Raw genomic sequence first — 25,192 nt, forward strand, 5'->3', positions numbered from 1 at the left:
TTTCTGGGCTTGACACACTTCAACCAGCTGCCAGAGACGTCACTATCGGCTTGATTTCTTTAAGATAATAAGATTAGGATGTCACAACTTGAACTCCATCAAACAGTAGAGAGGACAGCAGCGTCTTTTAATGAGTCGGCAGAGAGAAATGTTGTGAGTCAGTGATGGAAATCAGATCTCGAGGTGTTGGGAGGAAATGAACGAGCCGAGGGAAGGATGACCTCGCTTGGACGAGGGAGCAGAAGAGCTGATTAGGAAAGTGAAGGGCTGCTGCAATCCAACGCCACCTGAATGAGCGGAAGAAATCTGACGTCAGTTCAATTCCCAAGACAATGTTACAAAACACACTGCAATGTGAAATGCAGAAATGTACTGCACTGCCAAATAATAACGTAAAATACACGTGACAATATGGAAATATTACTGGTTTATGTACTATCAGTCCCTGTTTTCCCTCTTTTAGTAGCTTGAACTCAAAGCTGTTAGTTCAACTTGTTGTTTTTCTCAAACTATGGCCCCTCAGCAACAATTAATGACCACTCGCAGGAACTTCCTGAAGGAAAAACAACGGGATGATATCAGTGCTTCAGGTGAAAATATCGTCAACAATAAACAGTGATGGAAATGGCAGCTGGACAAATCAGATATCTTTGTTACATTTATGAAACATGATTTGACAAATATTTATAATGCTGTGTTTTAACAGACTTCTGGTTTATTAGATAATATAAAAAACAACTGAAAGTGAACGTGGAAGAGGTTAGATTTTAGGGGCGCCCTGGTAGCTCACCTGGCCGAGTGTGGACCACATATCAAGTCCTCACTGCAGGGGTCCTGGTTTGAGTCTGCTTGCCCCCCTTTTGCTGCACATAATTCCTCTCTCTCTGTCTCTCTCTCTCTCTCTCTCTCTCTCCCCCCCTCCATTTCCTTTCTCTCTACTGAGCTGTCAAATAATATCCTTGCAAGGCAGCTGGACTTGCCAGGCTTCAATCTATGTGACCAAACTACAGTGGTACCAGCTCAATCAGCGACCTTTGAAGCAAGACTGGAGAGTATTTCTTTATTTAAATAAGAATAAAGATAAGCATTGAAGGCTTTTCTCGATGGTAAGTTTGCCACTGATAGATGGTGATTTACAGATGGTTCATCCAATCACCTGCTGAGTAAAGTGCATGCATGAACAGTTTCTTTTAAAAAGAAAGAAATACATCAAGATTTGTTTGTTTTTGTCTCTTTATCTGAATTACTAGTGGCTAAATGTTCTGAAGATGTAATTTGTTATTAAAACATAATCAAAATGACACTCTCAGGCCTTTCCCCAGATGTTTTAAAGGACCAGTGTGAAGGTTTTAGTGGCGTCTAGCGATGAAGTTACAGATTCCAACTAACTGAACACTGCTCGTGCCTGTATTTGGCTACTTGGGAATAAGAGCGGGTGGTAAAGGTGTGTGAAGGAGAAAACCCTATTTACAGCCAGTGTTTTGGTTTGTCCGTTCTGGGCTACTGTAGAAACATGGTGGATTCTTGGAAGGCGACCGGCACCGTCTGTAGATAAAAATGACTCATTCTATGGTAACAAAAACACAACAGTTCTTATTTTCAACTGATTACACACAAATGAAAACATACCTATAAATATTATATTACATTTCTATGTCACACTGGACCTTTAAGTGCAATAAGCACAAAAGAAATATAAACTGTTCATAGATTAAATGTCTTGTGAGTTCATGTCATCTCAATCCAGAGTTTATTTTTGTGAATGGATGCCTGCATCAGAAATCTGCTGGAAAGCTCACAGAGGCATGTTTGAGCTTATCACCGCCGAAGAATGTGAAGAATCTCAACATGTCAAACACGCTGTAATTCAGAGGAAACATTCCTCAGCCATAAAATACTTTCCTCGTTAGAGATTAAATATGTAAATATGCCAACTCTGTGTGGGTCTAATATTGACAGGCCACATAACTGGAGTTTATATTAAACCCTAAAATAGATTTGAGCTCTCTCACCTGTAACATTCTTGAGATTTTAGGAGCCATAATTAGGTTCTTCTTGTCTTCCCTCCTGCATGAAGGTCATCAATAGTTTCCTGTCCTGAGTGCAGTTTGGGTAAATTCGGGGCTGCTGTCTGCAGATAATGCTCATCCTAGTATTCTCCTGTAGGGAGGTCTGTCTCTCTGCAGCTCAGGAGGAAACTCAAACAGGAAGAGCACTGCGCTAAGATTCTCCACAGTTTCTTATCCTAAAGAAATAATGAGGCAAAGTGACTGGAAAATGTAATTCCATAACAACCTTGAGGCGTTCCCACGAGCTCAGGCTCATAAGAACAGAGGAAGTTAAATGTGTCTGTCTGATCACTTCATTATGTCAGTCTGCTCAACCTCTAATCAAGCACTAATTGGGCCTATCAGATTACTATAACCTCATCAGGCAAGTTTGCGTCTTCAGCAGTTGTGTTACTTCAGGGGTTCAGACATGTGCAGACTCAAGACTCTTTCACTTGAACTACTTTTCCAAGAAGAAATAATCCCTGTGAAGACCTTCAGTAACATTGTTTCTGGACATATTATATTTAATATTCTGTCTTTTGCATCAATAACTAAATTACCCTCCACTGTATTCATTCTAATCCCAGAGATTAATTAAACAAAAACTACTGAAACCAGGTGGAGAAAGTATTTAGTTTATTTTATTTTCAGTAAAAAGAACAAATACTGAACTGTAAAAATACTCTGCATTGATAATAATTCTTAAATTAAAGTAAGTATTATTAGCTAAATATACTTGATGCAGCTTCACGCCTCTGTGAGAATACATTATTATTATGTAACTAAATTAGTATTGTTAGTATAAGTAGTGTTTTATTGTTGTAGTGTGTCCTGGTGGAGCTACTTTTAACTACTTTGCTTGTTTAGTGTATAATAACACATATAATTAATCTGCAGTATAATATTCTCTGCTAAAATGTGTATGCACCATAAACAATATTAAATTCACCTCCACTGACAGCAGAAATCCCAGAAGTGGATATCTTAAAACCTGCCCCAAAATAAAACTAAAAACCATCTGCACTGCTAGATATCAATTTGGGTGAACTAACCCTTTAAATGCTTTGTCTTTAGTTATACTTTAAAGCCTTAAATGAGAAGGAGGAGATCTTATTCTGGTGGGCAGAAAGAAAGTGACAAAGAGCAACTGTTTTTTTTGTGTGTGTGGTTATTATGATGTCAGCCGCGTTTCCAGCCAAGAGACAGACAGTCGGTGACCGCCAGACAGATGATTACTGTAACAGGGTCCGACAGACACACTGAAGAGAATAGAGCAGTTGGGTGTGTCCCCGTGACCTGCTGGGCAGATACAATACTCTATCAGAGTCTCTTAGCAAAGAGACTAACGCCTGTCAACAAACACTCAGAGGATGATTAACACAAACACAATCCTCAAACTGGAGCGGAAGTGTTTGTGTCTGGGTTGTTTTTATATTTCTCTTTAGTATTTATTGTGACATAAAACTGTACATTTGTGGAGGTATTTTAACACGACAAACGCCCTCATCAGAATAAAACGCTGCGTGTTGTTCAGAGTCATTCCTACCAGATTATATTTTATGTGGAAATTACGTCACAGCTTCTTCCTCAGTGTCTTCTGGTGCTTTATGACTCAGTCTGTGAGTATGTCCATGAGTTTATCAGTAATGTGTGTGTGTGTGTGTGTGTGAGTGTGTGTGTGTGTGTGTGTGATATGAGAGTGTGTGTAATTGTTTTTGGATACTGATTAAATGATCATCCGCATACAGTGCTGAGACGCACCTATCAGAGCTTTTTCAGGACCGAATTGTATTTTAATTTACCGTTATTTGGTCACTGCTCCCTTTTCACTGGAATAAAACAACACAGCTTTAATGTGGGAAGTAAACTCCTCCTATGTACTCCTCACTCGCTAGTGTTGCTATTCAAGCTTTCTCTTCTCACAGTACACAAAATACATGACATATTTAATACTCTTTAGACATAGGTAAACAAAATCAGCTTTTCATTTCTGTCCAGCAACTGTTATTTTTACCATCTGAAATGTAAATAAATTAAGACTTTATTAGCTCTAAAACACTGTTTCTGGCTGACGTTTTAATTTATTTCTCACCTTAAAATGAGAAACCTGTAAAATGGGTTTTAAATATGGCAACATACATGATATCATGCTAAAAGTCTGAGGCTAAAGTTGGCATCCTCACATGTAGTAGATGTGGAGATAAAGAAATTAGCATTGTTAGCAATATTTTAAGTATCATAGGAAAAATGTAAGATCATATTGTTATTTTGTTCCTGTTTACATACTCAAGAAAGTGATTATTTGTGCTTTATTGTTTGTTTCAAGAGAAAAGTCCAGGATGAGGAGGACTAACTGATGCTTTTATCAAATGTAATGCTGGCTCGTGTAACGTTGGTATGATTATCTGGAATGTAAACCTTCCCTAATCCAATAAAGAGCACGGCAGAGCCACTACGTTAGTATAAACTCTCACAGCATCCAGGTCCGGTTCCCCCAATACGGGGAAATACTCACAAAATAATGACGTTATACTACTCGGCCTTGGAAATAATGCTATATTGTCATATAGGCAGAAAGCTAATTAGCCTTGCTAATGATTGCAGCTTAGAGCAGATAAACACACCGTTTAATCCGTTCTTTACACGTTTGCTCTGTGTTTTAGGTTTTAGGACGCATAGAAAAACAGTAACCACCCTCGACACTTTATAAATGCCACAATTTTGCTCTTAATACAAGCTGATGGACGCCACTTCAACGTGGAGAAAGCTTGATCTGCTGTGTGCTTAATTATGGTTGCAAAGCTATGACCGGACAATCACTGTTTAGTTGAATAGTTGGGTATGTTTTCACAGCTGTTAACAGTATATACAAGGTCGGTTAAGATCATTATTATTAATTGTAATTATAGCTTGTGTTAACGTGTTTTTTCATATTATGTTTATTAGACTGCGGGGGTCACTGAAGAGGTAAAATAATCAAAATAAATAAAACCTAATGCCGCTTTTTCAAATTTACATGTAATGTGAAGACGTGTGTGTTTGTATGTAACTTCCTATCATTTCCATACAGTGACACCACCAGCGTTACTGTGTTAAGATTACAGTCGATCCATCCCCTCAGTGTCTTCATCCGCCTTCCTCTGCCTTGTCAGTGGGCACCTGTTAGTTTGTGTTGAGGTGGCGTCTTTAACACCTCCGCTGATTGACTTAGCAGGCTAAAAGCCTAACAGCTCACCAGGCCCCTCAGCAGGTAGCGGACTGTGTGCACGCAGCAGGCTGGTGGCACCTGAGGGCCACGCATTGTGTGCTAAGCTGCTGCTGTAAAATCACTTTGGTTATAGTGCTCTGATATGGAGGTTACAGTGGGAAAAAAATAACTGAATTTAACAATCTTCACAGTTAGAACCCCCGCAAGGATTCCCAAGATGGGTCGTGAGATGGTTAACATGACAGGAAAGCAGAAAAGAACAGGTTTCTTCACAAAAGATTGTGTTTTATTCTTCAGAATTGCTTCTAATTTTTGCTTTTCTTATTTTCTATATTACAATAAAACAATGAAACTGTCTTTTGGTTGAGACATATGAAACAGGTGATGCTGGGTCACAAGCTTTGTTCAAAGGAATCACAAGGTAAAAAGGATGGGAACCAGTGCAGTGCTGATGTGTTTGCAGCCTACATCAAGTCACAATTACATCCTAAAACCAAGTCTGTGAGCCTCAGTTAAACAGGTTTGAGATAAAGTAATGAAGTCCAATTCAGGAGAAAAATGAGCATTGTATTCCAAATTTGATTATCTGTATTCCTTAACGCCATCTTCCAACTAACTTCCAACTAATTAACCCCATGGACATTTGAGAATAACTGCACAGGTTCCTTAAGATGTTACTGGTGGTTAAAATTTTCTTTTTGCAAACATATTAAGATTTGCAGGAAAAAGCTGGTTCAACACCCAGAAGATAAATGTGGCTCAAAATACACTACATAAGCCCAACATGTCAGAAAAGTGGTTTTGATTTCAGGCTCTGGCCCTGGCAGGTAACTCAGAGTAAACATTATTTGGTTTGATTGGCAGGTTATTGTTGAGTCTGTGTGGGTGTTGAGGAAGGTGGGACCTTCTCTCAGGACGTAGCCTCACTTCCCTCGCTCAGAGGCTCTCAGGAGGAGAGCAGTGTGCCTTTTAACTTTTTTATTTGTGCTGTGTTTGTTAAGGCCACATTCCCTGAGCCTGGCCTGCAACTTGTGTTATTCTTCCTGTGCTGTTTGCCCCACTCGCAGCTGGAAGGACAGGAAAACCGATCTGGAAAAGTACTTCATGTATGTCATCGGTGATTACAGGACGGCAGCACCCGCCTGTGCCTGGTATTGGCAGCCTCATGCCCGGGACTCATAGGGGCAGGGGCAGGCCTGAATAACACTGTCCCATGGGGGCAACCCCACACGCCCCTCCTCACTCAAGGCCTCGTTTCTGCTTCCATGCAAGGAACTCTGTGAGTCCTGCAGCCCTGTCAGCACTCTTCCTGTGGAGAAACTGTAGAGGAAGCTCCACCAGGCAGCCTGAGGTGGCCAGAAACCGCCACAACTTTCAATTTCTTTCTTTTATCTTTCCAGACTCTGCATAAACTGACCAAGTTACATTACAAACAAGAGTCTTGTGTTTAAAATCTTACTGAAAGTGAGACCATGTAACTTTTACTGAAGAGTGGCTACAAGAGACATTTGCAGGATAATAATACATGCTAAAACATAACTGTAGTACAAGTGAGTCATAAAGTGAACTGAGTCAGTAATTCCCATTACATAGCAACAGCTACCTGTCATACCAGCCCAAGTAAGGATGTAGGGGTAAAACCTTTGAGCATGTTTCATTTCTCATGAATACAAGTTCACTATTTAAAAGAGAAAATAATGTTTTATTTCTTCTTTTAAAAGTGACACAGTTTCTCTTTAAAGATCCAGTGTGTAACATTTAGGAGGATCTGTTGGATGAAAATATGAATTGTTATGTCAGAACGAGACGTTTTTTAGTTGAACCGTCCAGTACCGACAAACCCAAAACTGGCTCTAGATGGGGTCGGCTCCCTGATGCTTGGATGCAGAGGGTGAAGCCAGTAGGTTGCAATCCGCAACTAAACCGCTAGACGCCACTAAATCCTACACACTGGACCTTTAAGTAAAGGTATTATCATCAAACTGTACTGAAGTATCCAAAGTAAAAGTGATTACTGGATTATTTATCACCTATCCCAAAAGATAAAAGATAAAACCTATTCCCTACAGAATTATGAGAATCTTTAAAGAAGATAGAATAAGGGGTGCTCTAAAATCAACCTGCTGACTTCTATTAAAAAAGGTTTAAATGGTGTCAACGCAATAAAAGATATTCAGACTCTTCAGACACTTATTTTAAGATAATTGGGGAAACTTAATTGGTAAAAATGAGATTTTGCAGTGTATCTAGCAGTGCAGTAAAGTACAATATTTCCTTCTGTACGAGTGACTCAAAACTGTACATGAGTACTTAATTACTTTCCACCTTGAGTTATAAATGTTTGATTACATCAGATGCAACATATTCTCACAGATCCCCTTTTCATTGCTTCCTCTTTCCTCCGCTGCCACTTTTCCCAGGCAGAGGACCTAGAAGAGCAATCTAGGGGGATCAGGAATGACAAGGCAGTCCGGCCTCCCATTGTATGTGAGCGTTTACTCAGCATGGAAGAGCAAGGACAGTGAGGCTACAAGAATACAATAGGCTCATATTTATTTACTGCTTAGTGGCAGCAAGGGAGACCCCCCTAATAGCTGATAGCAACTTCACAGTAATAGACCTCTAATAAAGACCTCAGAGGGCAAGTAGAGGCCAGACTCTCTGGCTCTGTGCTGGGTAAAGGTATTTTGAAACGCCATTTAAAACACGATCAGCGAAATATTAAATCTGTTAACAAGACATGATTTTCTTCCCCGTTATTATATCATAATTATGAACTTTTAGTAACACAGTTTTCACCGAATGTACTGAACAGTTAGGGTTAAGAAAAGCTTTAAAAAACACAGATTGCATTTAAAATGTTCTTTTATTTATATCAGATGACATTCTTCCACACTGAGAACAATGCTACAATCACTGTTTCAGGATATTTCCCCACACAATCTGTGAATATATTACTGTCTATATATTGGAAACTGCTACCTTGCTTTATCATGGCCTCAAAAAGAGATCTCACAGGTCTGAAAGCAGCTCTCGTATTATTTTAAATAATATTTTTTTTGCATTTTACTTACAGTATTCCGAAAAAAAGAGGCAACCAGAAAACATGGCAAAGGAAAAAAATATAGTAATTTGATCCTGTAGAGAAAAATATATGTATACAGTACATTTATGTGCATGAGTATATATGTGTTTGTGTATGTGCAGATACTCTAGCCAGCAGCTTTAATCTTGTAACTAAAGGTGGGATTATGGAGGCATCTTGTCTTCTGTGTATTTTATCTAATAAAGTGTTTAAGAGCCTTAACAAGCTCTCTTTTTTTATGCTCAAGCCCCAGACCTCTAACTCTGGAGTTTATCATAGGAATGTTAGAATTAGTGATATTGTATATGACATACATGTGTGCAGATAGTGGGCAGCAAGGTCTTGTGTGTAATGCCTCTGAGCTCCAGTGGAGGGCTCCCTCTGTTGTACTGAGTCCATAATCCATCTGTAAATCACAGTAAAGCAGAAGTTCTGGATAAAATATGAACTTACATTTATTTTGTAATGTCAGATTCATTTCCCTGAAAACTCCACATGCAGAATAAAAAATACTGCACATACATACCCTCACAGTATTTTGGTCTAAAGGTCAAATCCCACAGTTTATATCCAGCTGATCTGTTATTTTTACAGCACAACCTGACACAGGCTTGACCATCATTCACACTTGTTTCCTTCCACGTTGTAATCTGACTGAGAAATGCCTGGAAATCGACCAAACCAGCGCCGACTATCTGACCTACATGACCGAGCCCCGAGCTGCCAGAAAATTAATTTTTCCGAGAGGCATTATGAGAGAGTGATGTATTGGTTGCCTTGATGCCTTGTGGGTGTAATTGTGAGAGCAGGGCTGAAGTTGAGTGGCTTTGATGCCCCGTCCGTCCCCTCCTCCAATCCCTGAGTTTCAGAGATTAACTCAGACACTGGATTAAAATCTCAAAATAGAGAAATCCTTTTTAGATGAACCGATTGATTAAAAAGGGGGAAAAGATGAGTGTGTGGTGGAACTGAGCCGCTGATATTCTCACCTGGGAGTTCTCCAGTGGTGAAAGTCAACTTGGAGCTCAGTGAAAACTCACCCAACCGTTTCAGACAGTTGATGCTTATAGTTGAAGTTAAGTTAAGAAACTTTTTGTGAGCTTGCATCTCCAATACTTGTACTTCACTGCGCGTCATTTGTCACTCGGGGATCGATTTGTCACCATTTTGGAAAATAGGTGTATCCGCTTTCTTGCTGAGATTCAGCTGAGGAGATATCACTGTCATATCTATGCATCAGAAACTACAGCCAGCAACTTATTTTAGCTTAGCATAAAGGCTGAAAACAGAGGGAAACAGCTAGTCAAGCAAACATGTCTACCCCTAAAGCTTACTAATGAACATATCGTGTTTTATTCAAACAAAAATAAACTGGTTTTATAGATTAAATAAAAAACATATAATTAGTTAAGTTGTCTCTTTTCCCTGTTTCCTCACTTTATGCTAAGCTAAGCTAACAGCTGGCTATGGCATTTTTATTGTACAGACATGAGAGAGGCATCTATCGTCTCTATGTCTCATTTAACTCTGCAAAAAATGTGTACTTCCCAAAAGTGTTTTTTCTCTGTGTTTTTCATGAATTTTGCCCACCAACAAATGTAGCTGTTAACAGCGGTGGTGCATTTTAAAAACCTTTTTCGGGTTCTTACAGTTTCATAATTGCATTTAGGTTTTTTATCTTTGGTATTTGCATGTGTGGTATTTACACACAGGGGCACACAGTTATTCACAAACCTCCGCTAGATTTCAACATAAAAAGAAACCAAAACCATCAATGAAACTACAAGACAACATCAACAAGGAACAGACACAAAACAAAATGCACAACAAATATCAATACCTGGTGCATGCTCAAACACAAACCTGCCTCCTCATGCACAGTTCAGTGTCAATAAACCCATTGAGCTCCCACTTGCTTTTAGCTGCTCTTTCATTTTGAACCATAACTGTTTGTTGCAGATTTGAGGGAAAGTAACAGATCTACATTTTCTTCTTGCTATACTGCTGGGTCTGGTGTTAACAGACAAAAGCCTGATGCTTGATATCGTCATTATTGTGTAGCCTGTTTGATTGCGGGAAGCAGGTGTATGTGAGTGTGGCCTTTCAGACCAAATTTAGTCATCCACTCACTTCCCCCTGGACCCCAGGTTCCCTCTGCGTTTCCCAGCAGAGCTCAGCCCTCCCTCCCGCCTGCAAGCATGAAACACAGTGCAGAGAGTTTATATCCAAACACCACATAAAACTGTATGTATATAGGATTTGAATGCATTTGCTAGGGTTTTTATTTTTAAAATGTCTTGTTTTTGCTGCTCCACTCTCCTCTCCTACATCTCTCTCTGCCCTCATCCCTCCGTCTCCCCTCTCTCCTTCCAGACCTAAGCTCTCTTCCTTCCTGCCCTCTCACAGCTTCCTGCTCCGGCTCTTATCACTCCAGAAAACGTGACACAGCCTCAGCCCAGTCAAACTAACACTAACCTCTGTAGTCCCCCTTTTCCTTGGCCATCACTGCCTTAAATGGAAGTATTCTGGCCCCTCTGGGGTCTAGGTGCCTGCAGGGGGGTGAGGGGATATCACAGAGGCCATGTCACCCATCTGGGCCAAATCTGTTAATGGACTTATTTATTATAAACAACATAGCCTGTACTTCACAGCCTACAGAGGAACAATAAACCTGAAGTGGCCAGGCGTGTTTTTATTTATGTATTTATTTATCTGAGAGGAAACCGTGGGTACATTGGGACATTATCAACTCATTCTCCTCCGAGGGGTTTTCCTCTGAGCTGAGGAAATCGTCAGCTTTGATTTACTCTGTAAATCTGTGCCTTATAATACAGCAGCAGGAGATCGCAAGAGGCTGTGAAGTCTGGTTTGTGGCGAAAATGTGCAGAATCATGCTCGAGCTGATGTAAACCCCTTGAATTTTCACGAACATCTTTAAGAAACAAGAAGAATTCCTTATTTCTGCTTTTGCCACCATGATGCAGCACAAATAAATGATCAAAATCTTCCTCTGCTTGGTGGATTTTTCTCAACATGTCACCTCTTTTTTAATAAACCCCCCCCCCTCTCACAGCGTGTAGTAGCATCTTGAGTAACATTATGGCTTGTAGACTTTATTTATTGTTGTTCTATGACACTGCTGCCAGATACAGGTCTGCTAAGGCATGATAGAGCCTGTGTTATTGTATGGCCACAAGGCCATCTGATAAGGCCCCATGCTCCACAGCCTGCAGCGATAACGCATGTTTTGGATGGTATCGAGCCAAAAAAGCTGAACCTGCCGCTGCACAGAATGCAACAATTACTGCAAAGTTCAAAGTCCACACTACGGGCATTGATCAGAATATCTGGATGCCATTTTTCAGCTGCGGAGAGCGTTCCTTTGGGTCTCCATTGTTTCACACACTGCAGCATGTCAGCATAGGTAACAGGCTTTTGTCTGGATGCAGTTAGTGATGATATCAGGAGGGACTTTCCCTGAGTTTCCTGATAGGAGCTTTTCCCATGTTATCATATAGGAATAGTCACAGGAGGGAATGCCGATCAGCTGACATTGATTGCAAAAATGTAACTGGTAGGAAAACACAACATAGAAGCTTTAAATCAGTTTTTCATTTGTTTTAATGTAATTAAATAATGCCATTTAGTCATTTAAGCATGAGTAATAATGTATTTCCAACACAGGCCTATAATAGTTGGACATTTTGGGAAATACATTATTTCTGTTAGACAACTAGATCGATACCACTCTCATGTCTGTGTGCTAAGTATGGAGCCAAGAGGCTTTAGCTTAGCATAAACCTTAGCTTGGCCACGCATTATGTTTTAGTTATCGATCCATTTCAATACTTTCACTTTCAATAACCTACGTTCCTCGACTACAGCGTCAAACTTACCCACTGACAAACTTGTAGTAAGCCACTGGTTGCATGGCACACCTCAGGAATTACAGAAACAAACATTACAGAAATGACATCCTGTCATCAATGCTCCGTACCACCACACCATATTAGTTCACATCCCATGTGAACAGTTAACCCGAAATAAATGTGTTAGCAAACTATTACCTATTTAGTCTCCTTACAGACACAGAGCAACATTAACATTCATTTGTTAGCTAGCATGTTATGGTTTTGTTGTGGTCCACTATATAACCTAGTGTAAAACCACAACTTGACTTATGTGTATGTGTGTACAATGTGTGAGCAATAGAGGTGCTGGTGGAAGGAACCATACTAGCTGTTTCCTCCTGTTTCAAGGCTTTATGCTAAGATAAACTAACAAGCTGCTGGCAGTAACATCTGATTTCTCATGCAGACACGAGTGCGGTATAAATCTCTCATCTGCATGTAAGCGATTATTTACTTAATAGCATATTTACTAAAATGTACTCCTTTGTTGAGGCTGCAGGGCAGGCTTTGGTGCAGTACAACCTCAGGTAGGGAGTGAGTAGATATTGATGATCCACACCATTGTGTGTAAATGAACTGAGGAGATAATCTCCATCAGATGAACTCAGACACTGAGAGGTTTAGTCAAACACAGGAACTCCTTGAAGTGGAAGATAGGCCAGATATGTGAGATAATGTATTGATAAAATGCTCCCAGGGCCGTACATTTCACTGTGAAATGACTGATTGTAGTCAAAACAGCGACAAGGTTTCATCTTAATGGAGTATTTTTAGAACATGATAATATCAGCCCTCGTGTTGTTCTCAAAAAGGAAATTTAAAAAAAGGTGAAAGCAAGATTTTCACACCTGAGGGTTGACTTCTATTTCCCCGATTCCATTGCTAACTTGACACCAGCCCGTCTTGTGATTTAGCTAATTTAATGGGGCATTAATTTGACGAGAAAAAAAACTATTTAACAAGAAATTCTGTGTGTGTGATTAAAGGTTGGTCAGTTATTCCTATCAATGCTGCTTGTTTCTATACAGCATTAGTGTAAAGGGAACAACGTTGGGAGGAAGCACTCACACACACAGTGCATTTCCTCCATAAAACCACAGCTGTGTGAAAACAACATGGTGCATTCCTCAGCCATTTCTCTCACTTTAACACAATAAAGGACGGCAGGGTCTGCGGAGTGCACCGTGGCCTCTAATGTACCTGCACCAGAGTTTAAAGAAGACTCAAGTTTGTGCCCGTTGTGCAGTTAACTTTTGCAATGACAGCATGATTATAAAAAAAAAAGTTACATCATTAATGCGGAGCGTAAAGATCAGAGCTGATATGGAAAAACTGTTTTAAGGAGCTTTTAACCGCAGTCCATTAAAGGAGAAGTTGCTGCGTCTATGAGGAAGTTCCAGCCATGAGTTTTGGAGTATTTGTTCTGTAATCTCCAGAAATGACGGCGCATTATTTCACTGTGAGAAAAAAACAATAAAAAGTCCAATGTAAACCAAGTCTTATGATTTTGTTTTCCACCGCAGCTCGGGATGAGTTTTGTGATCTTTTCTCTTATCTTCTGTCTGTGCAGCTCCCTTGCTTACCTCTATTGATCCAGATTCTTGCTAGGTGCGATGCCACTGATCACACACGCTATTATTGATCGACATTGGGCCGACACGGCGTCCAGTTAGCACCCCTCGGGGGTATCAGCGTTTTGTTCTGTGGCGACGCTTTAGCGCCTCGACAAGGCAAAGGCCACACATGAAAGGATACAGAGTGTTTGAGCGACCGAAGGAATCAATTCACGCCCTGATTGTCATATACAAAGGCCTCACTGTCTCTCCCCTCATTTCTAAAAAACATAGTCTAGAGAGTTTGATCAGTAATTAACTCATCACGAAGGCATCAAACACTGATTTTAAAGTCTAGATGTTGATACTGATTTCCATTTCTTGACAGTGAAAGCGCAGTCTCTTCAACCTGCATCTTCACGCTGCTGCAAAACAGATTAGATGAATTGAGGGACTTCTTTGGGCGGAGGGGTCAAAGGCAGGTCAAGTTGTGGACGGCAGTATTTATGTGGCTGGTGGCTGTCAGGAAAACAATAATGCAGCTTGGAGATAATCTATCATTTGTTCTCTCACCAATTCTTATGAAGCAATTCCTTATTTTACCATACAAAGACTACAAGTAAACTGCAGGAAAAACTGACTTTGGTGTTTATCTGTTTGGCTGGCTAAAAGTATTGTTGGCACGTAAGTGAGCTAGTTATTGTTTAGGAATATAATATCATCCCTTTGATGGTACAAAAATCAAATAAGTGGTTTATTATACACCTGTGATTTGTTTTCTAATGTCTGAAAGCATTTGTGGTTTTGTTCCCTTTAAAAAGAGCTTAAAAAAAGTTATTTCAGGCTCAAACTCATGTGTCAAGGACAGAAAGAAAAGAAAGACCCGAAATAGACAAGTCTTATCAGTTTGGGAATGGTCATAGCACCAGTAGGAACAATGCCGTGTCGAGATGGGAGCTGGGGTTGACCCTAATAATGCGACTGCTCCGTCAAGGAACCTGGAGAACAGGAAGCCCACCGTACCTCTGTCTTCATGGATAAAGTCATAAAAATGATAAACATGGGTCTCGACTAGCCTCCGTCAGGACAATGTGCTGGTCACCGGTGGGGAGGATTAGGGTCGGGCCAGTAAAAGTGAAGAGATGAAAGAGCTGCTCTCCCGTGTGGCTGACCTCCCTGTTCATTTCACTGAGGAAACCTGGGTTTCCCCTTCCCCCCCCACCCCGCTTACTAATGGCGATTCATCAGTCAATCAAGACCTTCTATTAATAGATTTTCTTCTCCCTGCGGTGCTGCTATAAAGAAGTGGGAACCCAGTTACAAATGAGTGAAAGTCACCCTGAGAGCAAGGGGGTGGAGTTAAAGGTTAAGTCAGTACGACTTGGATCTTCTTTTTAAAGGTTTGGCTAATGTTTCTATTGGTTAGAATAACACGGATGATCAAATAGGATGATCAAATAGGTGTTAAACAAACCCCCAGGTTAGCTAAACAGTAAAATAATGACCTAAACTTTTATTGTAAACATCCGTCACAGTCTACAGACTTCCTGTTTGACCTTAGACTTACTTTACTTGCCACAGTGCACCAATGTTGTAATGTGCTATGCTCAAATTAAGTGATTTAGATCATTGTTTGCCCAAAATATGTCCCATTGGACCGAGAGTCACTGCTCCAAAGGCCTTTTTTTCCCGAAAATACACACTGTACCTTGTGTTTTTTGTCCTTAATATGTTTGACATGCAGGAAAGAACAACGTCAGGTGACCTTCGTTGGGTGGCCTTCCTTTGTCGTTATGTTAACGATGAAAAACATGCGGTTTGGTTAGGTTTAGGTATCAAAACTACTTGGTTATGTTGAGAAAAAGATCATGGTTTGGGTTAAAATAAGTACGTACGTTGTGTATAAGTAAGTGATGCCAGAGTGTGTATTTTCATTTACCTTGGTTAAAGTCATTGTTTGACCTTTAGTGAAATAAACTTCACTACACCATTCTCGTGTCTGGAAGCTAAATGTGAAGCTTCATCCTTTAGAGGGTTAGCTTAGCTCAGCATAACTCAGTGCAGAGGGAACAGAATATACCTAACAACATCTATAAAGCTCACTAATTAACACATTACATCTCGCTTGTTCAGTCTGTGCAAAAACCAAAGTGTAAAATCTATTTGAGGTTGGCAGATTGTAGCTCCTCCCCCGTTTCCTGTCTTTATGCTAAGCTAAGCTAACAGGCTGAAGGCTGAAGTTTCATAGTTAGTGTGCAGATTGTATCACCAGCTTCCTTTAGCAAAGGCCCGGAGTTCCCATATTGCAAAATAAAAAAACCAACATTTGTGACATTTTCTCATAAACCATGATTTATGGTAATAAAACCAAAGCTTTTTTATATTTTATAAATAGAAATATGTATTCACAATTGACTCTTCTTATGTTTGAAGCCACAGACACTCAAAGCCTAACACGATATCCTTGACATCATAATTTTGTATTTCTGTATCCTCTAAGTCGCCTGAGTGAAACTACGGCACTATGGATGTTCTCAGGAAAGAGACTTTGATTATTTTACTTGTTGCTTCCGTTTTATTGTTGGCCGACCCCTGGCAGCTTGCAAACCCCGAGGTCACCACAACTTGTGGCGAAAGGTTTCCAAACATCCTCATGTTAGCATGACTAAAGGCATATTTAAGATTTGTCTTGGACCCGGCCTTCAGTAAAACAGACAGAGAATGAGGGCGAGACGAGAAGATAAGACGGATGCGCTCATCTCCAAACTGAGCAGCAGAGACAAACAAGAAATAGTTTTGTCATCAGAGCATCTTCATGAGGCGGGGGCAGGATGGTGCCGCAGAGGGGTGCAGGGTTGAAGATGTCCTCTTTGCTCAACGTGGAATGAACCGGCCAATAAACACAACAGGGTCGAGCAGATTCCCACCTGATTCCCAGCAGATCCTTGACAGATTAACGCCTCTAGAACAATGAGACGAGAGTGGAGACGGCTTCCTCTGTGTCCCTGCTTGTCTGCGGCAGACAACATCCCAGTGCTACCCTTTCTGCAGGGTTGTGGTGTGTGTGCTCCCGGGCAAGGAAACTTTCCCAGCAATCCCATGGGGGAGGGGGAAAACTATACCACCAAAAACACACATAAACATCTGCGTGCTCATGTGAGTGAGGCAATGGCGTGATCTTTTTTCTTTTTGCGTCATTTGCCAGAATTTCAAGTCCCCAATTTCTGTGACCAAAGAGGGACCCGGGGAAAGAACATTACCAAACACAGACTCTCACATCCTTTATGTGAGTGTAATTTAACCACCAACCTGTGGATGATCTCTCATATCTGCAATCTCCCTCGTGGGGTAATTTTCAGGTTACTAAACATCTATTTGGTTCTCAACAGGCTTTGACTGACAGATAAAGGCAGAATAGAAACAAATTTTAAATTCATGAGTGACATTATGAGTGTTGAAACTGGAAGTGTTCCAGCTTCTGGAAGAAAAAAAAAGGTGTGATTTCTATTTAGAGAATCAATCTCAGACAAGACGTTTCTTCCCTCCTTTCTCTCCTGCACACCTGTTCTGTGCTCCCCTCCTTAACCTCCTCGTTCTCTCCTCCTGATGAGCCCCTTCCCCCATCCTGAAACACCTCCTGCTCTCCAGAGCAGGTGTTGGAGGAAGTCATAGGCTAATCAGACAATCTAAACAATCACTATCTCACCACTGATAGTGGCAAATCTACACAATTCCAGTTGGGTCCAAGATTGTATACTTTACATGACACAGAACTATATCCTGGGTTTGATGTAGACTATCGGACTATTTTTGATCAATAGACCCTTTTAAAGGCTGTATTACATTGTTTTAAAAGTATGGAGAGGCCATATTTATGCAGTTTTCCTCAGCCCTAAGAACATTTTAGTGTTCTCATTGAGCTCATTGTTTTGGGCCTACAACTTTTTTTTTCAGCTTCACCGCTCTTATTAGCGTTGTTTCCCTTCGAAGGCAGGAAAAAAACCTCTGATAAACCCACCTTACACTACCTGCCCAGCATAAAGTGGCAGACAGACACAGTTAGCTACTAGCTAGTGAACATAGTGGAGCATTTAGGAGCTCAAAAGCAAGATATTTCCCTCAGGTTGGTGGAGACCAAAAGCAGAGCTAAAAGAGGGTGAATATTGGACTTACAATCTCCAAATGAATGTCTGCAGGATGAGTAAATGGTCAACTGTCTGCTGACATGTTAGCCATATCAAATGTTTAATAAGTTAATTGTTTAGTCTATAAAATGTCACAAATTGTGAAAAATGCTCATTGGCAATGAGTTTTTATCTCAGCATCTTCAAATGACTTGCTTTGTCCCGCCAGCAGCAGTCGACCAGTCAAATTCAAATTAACTTAAATCAACGATGACATGAGACAGAAAAATGAGACACTTGCAAATGTTTGGTATTTATTCATGATAAATGGCTTAAAGGTCCAACATTTAGGGAATCTATTGGCAGTTTATTAGGGTATTATCACCTGAAAAAAGGAATTGTTATGTTTTTGTTACCTTAGAATGAGCATTTTATATCAACAGACGCCACGGGTCGCCTTTCATGGACGCCTGAATGGACAAACCAAATACTGGCTCTAAATAGGGCCTTTAAATGATCAACTGATTAATTTTTAATAATAGAAGAAGCTGGAGACGTGTAAGATTTAAAGAATAGGGCAGAATACCCAAACATTTGCCGCTAATTAGCAGAGTATTGTTTAAACTCAGAACACTTTGCCCTTCTGTGTCTTTGTCCAGCTCAGGCCTTCGCAGCTCGAGTGGCTCAGGGGATCAGTGCAGAGTGCTAACATATATATATCTTCCGTCCCTGTGATTTAAACTAACACCACTGCCACGCAGCTCAGCACAAAGGAGCCAGCAAACACATTGTGCAATTCCCAAGAAAGCCACCCACAGACATTTATACAGCAAGACTGGCGACCAGCAGCTCAACTGCGTTTCAGAACTCACTTGGAAGGCGGACAGTTTGTGCTGCTACGCCAAGGACAGGAAGTGCTTGCAGAGGGACAGGAAGTGCTCACCGCTGCAGTAGCCGAGGCTGGAACTGAGATAATGCCATTGTGTAAGCAAGCCAAGTGACCTCTCCCTGAGCGCAGAGTCCAGAGGCTGGCGTCGAGAGCCCTGTCCCCCACCCAGCCCCAGACTCCCTAGGCACGGGGTGGGGGACTTGGTAGAGGGACAGGGGGAGGAATGGAGGGAGGAGGAGGGAGGAGGAGGGGGAGTATGAGGCGTGTCACCTCCCCTCCACTCCTTTGGGTTGACTCTGAACCTCACCTTGTAGAGGAAATGTGGCTACGACTCCAGACTTTATGACTTCTCCCATCAAAAGCCAGGATTTTTCACTCCCACAAAGTTAGTGAGAGAGAGAGAGAGAGAGAGGTGGCCAAGGCACACTCATAACCCACGCCCATGTCAACACACACACACACACACACACACACACACACACACACACACACACAGAGAGTCTCTCTTTCTCCACTCTCTTAGGATCGGAGGGGGAAAAACCTTATCAAGTCATCAGCGGTAAAATAGATGATGACAGTATTATAGTCCAGATCCTGTCCCATGCAGCGTTTGTCTGGACCTCCATTCCAAAACACCCTCCCACCAAACCCCCTAGAGGGTCACCCAGCGTGCTCTGGAGTCCCCGCTGGTGTCTGCACAGGGCACTAAAAGGTTGCATAAGCATCTCTCATATTTCTGTCAGCCGCTTTTGACGTGTCAGAGGGACCGTAACCCACAACGAGATGGGAACGGACCGAGAAAAGACGGAGCTGACAGGTTGAGGTCTGCTGGCTCTGATAAGAACCCCTGCAGCCTGTTGGTGATGTTTGGATTTCTGGCTTCAACAGGGGGGCTTCATTCTCCGCTACATAAACACTCTAAGTCTGGATATTTGAGGTGCAACAGGTTGCTTTAACCTTTCCCCCCCCTCCTGTATCACCGTCCTAGTCCGGCACAGCTGCTCCAAAAACAAGGAAACACATTCTCACACATTTCTGTAGCTTGCACGTGTGTCGTAGAGTTAATAGAGTTTATATTTGACTACGGGCTGATGTCATCTACACATACACCAGTATGAAGTATGAATGCTGCTCAGGGAAGCGTTCCAAAAGTTTCACCTCAAACTCAGGGTGAAACTGCTGTTGTCAAGTCTCAGGGAAGGATATTATTTTAGGTTTGAAGGCAGACTTATAAAGGATTATAAAGCATACAGTAAAGCAAATGAGCATCTAATGAGGGGAAAATAATTAGATTGAGACACAATAGTTCAGGTATTTGAAGTGACATGCGCTTTAAAGCTTTGTTGAAAGAGGCATAATAGCTGGGAATCAAATCCTGAGCACAAAAAAATAATCAATTATTATTTTTAGTCATCACAGACTTGGCATTATTTCCACTATGTACCTCTTTTATTTAATTCCTGTACAAATAAGCTGAGACAAAGGTATTTGGGCATTTGTCCAGACATTATCAGTTCTCATAAATGTGATACTGAAAAAAGTGTTTTACCCCCCCAGCTTAATCAATCCGCTGTTTGTTTAGTTCATTAACATCCCAGACCGACGTCTAGTCGGGTAAAGACAGTGTATCCACTTGAGAATCTGTTTTGACATTTGAACGCCACACCAGTATCACATAACATTTTACAGGTTTGAGTCAGACACTTGATCACTTTACAGCTATGTGATGGGTGTTTATTTAAGCTTTCTCCACTCGCACTGATTTCGCTTTTTAGGACATTTAAATCCTCAATTAGCGCCTTTTTTGTCCTTCTCATTAGGCTGCAATCAAAGAAAAGTCTCCATCGAGACGACCGTGCGTAAAAGTGGCGAATGAGGGAGCCATTAACTCCACGCGTAAACCTGATATTCAAGATTTAACACAGTTAAACTCCCCCAATACACAGACTGACGATCAAGTGTATTGATGTCTGAGCATTAGTGTCAGTCTAATGCAAGGGTGAGAATTAAAACTGGACCGTGTGGTTGTCCAAATAAACGTTATTGTGGATTAAATATTCCACCAGTTTCACCTCTTTACTTCAAAATAAAGAAATATACACACATTGTTGCTCTAAAGTCTGGAATTACATCTTAAGTGTTTAATGTCGCTATAAAAAATAATTCAATGTTTAAATCAATGTTATCTTCACATGAGCATATATTCTTATCAGGTAAACTTAGTTTTGCATCTATTTGAAATCTCACAGCTCTCTCCTCAGAGGGTCTCAGCTCTTCACACACAAGGGTCGGAGGCGGGGTGCTCGAAACTTTTTTACACCTTTGTAGTAGTGGGCACTCCCACCACATGGTGATTGGCTGCCTGTGAGTTTATAGCGCACCAACCTTCACATCCAGCGCTGAGTACTCGGTATCGTTCAGTCCACAAGACTCCTGGAAGTGGCCAATGGATGTGACTAATTATTTTCCATTCCAGCTTGAAAGCCAGAAATCTTGTTAAGTTATTATTATTTTTTCCTTTAAATCTATCTGGTCTCAGTGGTAGTGTGTTGTCGCCTCTGCGAGCTGTCCGGTGGCTCTCCAAAAAACCTCCCTGCTGGACAGAGATGAGTAGTCCCGATGCGGGTTACGCCAGCGACGATCAGACCCAGGCAAGGTGTACGATGTCAGTCATGATGCCTGGAATGGGACACTGCCAGTGGGCCGACCCTATCAGTCCTCTTGGGGACACCAAAGTGAAAAACGAGCCGTGCGCCTCCAGCTCCGGCAGCCAGAATCGCGGGAAGAGCGAGCCGCGGATCCGACGGCCCATGAACGCGTTTATGGTCTGGGCAAAGGATGAGCGCAAGAGACTGGCGCAGCAAAATCCGGACCTGCACAACGCCGAGCTGAGCAAAATGTTGGGTAAGTAATTTTATTTAATCAATCCCATGTTGCTCGCCTATTTGCCAAGTCTGTACATGTTATTATAGAGAGCTGTAACATCATTGTTACTGAATTTTAGGAGCCTGTAATTTGAATTTCATGTTTTTATTCTGCTAAAAAACACATGAATAGTTACTTATCAGTCAGTGCATTCATTGTTTAGGCAGCAGGTGGTGTTACTATGTCATTAAAAGTTACTGTGTCTGAGTTAAGCTGCACATGTAACCTGAAAAACCTGTCCATGCCCCCTAAAATGGCAACAAGCTATTTTTGTGTGCATCATCAGACTGCGTACAGTATCTGCTGACATATCATTGATGTGCACTGTCCTCTTGACCTGCAGGGAAATCGTGGAAAGCCCTTCCTGTCACAGAAAAGCAGCCCTTTGTGGAGGAGGCCGAGCGGCTGCGGGTTCAGCACATGCAGGATCACCCCAACTACAAGTACCGGCCCCGGCGCCGGAAGCAGGTGAAGAGGATTAAGAGGCTGGACTCTGGTTTTCTAGTGCACGGTGTGTCCGATCACCAGGCCCAGTCGATGTCCGGGGACGGCAGAGTGTGTGTGGAGAGCCTGGGCCTGGGCTACCACGAGCACGGCTTCCAGCTTCCTCCACAGCCGCTCAGCCACTACCGAGATGCTCAGGCTCTCGGAGGCCCCTCTTATGAAACCTACAACCTCCCAACCCCTGACACCTCTCCTCTGGACGCTGTAGAGTCAGACTCCATGTTTTTCCCTCCACATTCACAAGAGGACTGCCACATGATGCCTGCGTACGCTTACCACTCCCAGGTGGCAGAGTACCAGCCCCAGGACCCCCTCTCCAACCACCACAGCAATCCCATCCTGCACCGACACCCCACCTCGGCTCCAGAGCAGCCTGCCACCCTTCCCCCTTCCTACATGGGATGCCCCAACCCTCTGGCCATGTATTACACCCAGCACTGCAGTCCCAGCCACCCCAAGCGGCATCCTGGTGGGGCAGGACAGCTCTCCCCCCCTCCTGACTCCCACCCTCACTCAGCAGACAGCGTGGAGCAGATGCACCACTCTGAGCTGCTAGCCGAGGTGGACCGCAGCGAGTTCGAGCAGTATTTGAGTTCCTCTTCGGCGCGTGCGGACATGACAGGCTTGCCGTACGGGCCACATGAGGCTGGCATGCAAGGACCTGAAAGCCTCATATCATCGGTGCTGTCAGACGCCAGCACAGCTGTGTATTACTGTAGCTACAACAACTCCTAACCTCCTGCCCAGCCTGTTACCCCGCTGCAAGGACACTTGATCTGACCTCAAATCTCTGTAGCTAAATTTGAAACAAAAATGTTTTTGTTTTGTTTTTTTAAATTTGTTTTTCACTGCTAGCACAGAAGGTCCATGAGATTTTAAAAGGAAGCTTTGAAGAAGACTGTTGTACTGTATCTGTCTAAGAAAAGAATATTTTACACTGGTTTTAACTTTTTCCTTCCACCCTTGCAGGGATATGAATTCATTTTGTGATAATAAATATTGTACAGTCACTATTTTAAAGTTTATGTATATACTGAAGGTGGTTTTTTTTTTATACTTTTTGCACTTTCGAGAAATAAATTTTTGCAAATAGACTCATCCTCTCTTGTATTTATTATTCCACATTCTTTTGACAAAAATTCACTTTTTCAGATGTTTTTCCACGTGGCGCAGCATTACCGTTCATTCAGTGTTTTGTATTACATGGCACTATCTCTGTTAGTTTTTCCCACTTCCACATGGAGCTGAATGGGCTCCCAGAAGCACCAGTTGCTCACCTGGAAGCAGGGCAGCGACCCGGCATCCTGGCCCGGACAGAGTGGAGGTAATCTCTGTCTGCGTTACACATGGCGCCTTGTTTTCGCAGCATGGGAGCACAGTTTATGCTCCGGACATCCTGCCTCTAAATGATTTAGTCCCTTCTGATTAATGCTTGGGGTCATTAGAATTCACTGTGGTCTACTACACCTCTGTTAAACAATGGTGACACTTTATTTTGTGTATTTTCACAGTTGAACAGGAGGTGTATTTCAACATCCATCCACCCGCTATGTATAATAACACAGCAATGACATCAGGTTTTATTTCTGTGGGTACACTGATATACCCTGTGGTATATTTATATTTATAAACACCAGTCTGATGCTTCCTCATATATCAAATTTATCAGGTAAAAATCCTTAAGAGATCAGACCGAACCTTGAGGATAATTCATGGTATTTATAGCTGAGAAAGAGTCCCATTTTATAAATAGAGATTTCCCCTATTTTAAAAGGAAGAGGTTCTTCTCTGAGGGGTCAATCACCCTGACCCCACGATCCATTTTTAGCTCTTCAGAGGAAACATGTTCCAGAGGTGTATATGTTCATGTGCTTTGTTCATGCTGAATGTTTTTTAAATATTCTCTTATGTAGGAGAAGTAGTGGTTGAACCTCAAGGTAAATATTACTTGTTCTTCCCACGGTCGCAATAATGATGTCAGCTCTTGATGAAGTCAAGAAAATCTAAAAGAAATTAAACATTTTTGAGTCCAAACAAGTATGTCTCATATGTATAAAGTGTTGTCATGTCTTCTTTACTTCCCTCGTACCCAAACCTGACGTATTTCCCTTCAGGCCGTGCAGAACAATCCACTGTAATTGGTGTGAATGTGTTTAAATTCAGTCTGCAGCTGAGTGCCAGGTTTATCCTCCCTGTTGTTACAGCTAATGGGTGCATAACAACAGGCTCAGGCCACGATCCCCGAGGCATCAGCAGAGTGGGTGGGAGTCACCTGCACAGACTTAGGGAGAGGCAGACCCCCCATGTCAGCCTGTGATATTATCTCCTCTCGCTAATTGATCTGGGCTAATTGACGAGGAAGAAGCTCACTGAGTGAATATGGCTTTTTTTCAAGGTTTATCTTAAGGACACAGGAAGAAAGAATAAGATAAAGTTTTATTTATCCCTGGAGAGAATATTAGGTGTCGAAGCAGAAACAGAAAAATAATGAATGAAACACAGGAGGGGTTCAGGTAAGAGTACAGAACAGAAAAATAAAGTATCTTGATAATATTTATATGAGTTTATGACTTTAACTGGTGTGGGAGGAAAATACTCATGATTGTTGTTTTTTAGTTGAATTTAATGTATTTTACTGTTTAAATGTAAAGTGAGTATCTGGAGACCAAAAAAAACAAACAAACAAACAACAAAATCCATCCCCACATTCAAGGACTCAAAGGTTTTATTTGTTACATGTATTGAAGTGGGGCTACTCTTAAGACTAGTGTGACAAATAAGAGTTAGAAAAAAAGAAATATAAAGGTTAATTTGTCACAATTTAATTAAAGCACCATATATAGAAATATAAAGAGTAATGTAACTCAGTTCTTTAAATACAATACAGTTTGTGTTTTCTTCTGTTGATATTTTCATACAGTTTCATATAATGTATACAGTAC

At 41.6% G+C, this 25,192-nt stretch overlaps 1 protein-coding gene across 1 annotated transcript; it reads left to right on the forward strand.

The window, feature by feature from the left end:
• Positions 1–21,233: 21,233 nt before the first annotated feature.
• On the forward strand, positions 21,234–23,344 carry sox17 (SRY-box transcription factor 17). Its single transcript, XM_051411217.1, has 2 exons — positions 21,234–21,725; positions 22,090–23,344. The coding sequence occupies exons 1-2, from the start codon at positions 21,428–21,430 to the stop codon at positions 22,983–22,985; spliced, it is 1,194 nt and encodes a 397-aa protein (XP_051267177.1). The 5' UTR covers positions 21,234–21,427; the 3' UTR covers positions 22,986–23,344.
• Positions 23,345–25,192: the final 1,848 nt, after the last annotated feature.

The sequence above is a fragment of the Dicentrarchus labrax genome, unplaced genomic scaffold (assembly GCF_905237075.1).
Source record: "Dicentrarchus labrax unplaced genomic scaffold, dlabrax2021, whole genome shotgun sequence".
Classification (NCBI taxonomy): domain Eukaryota; kingdom Metazoa; phylum Chordata; class Actinopteri; family Moronidae; genus Dicentrarchus; species Dicentrarchus labrax.

Excerpts from the sequence above, each read along its gene's own strand:
- sox17 (XM_051411217.1), top strand. The coding sequence starts at position 21,428 with ATGAGTAGTCCCGATGCGGGTTACGCCAGCGACGATCAGACCCAGGCA. Across the intron at positions 21,726-22,089 it reads CGAGCTGAGCAAAATGTTGG|GGAAATCGTGGAAAGCCCTT; the intron begins GTAAGTAATTTT and ends CTTGACCTGCAG.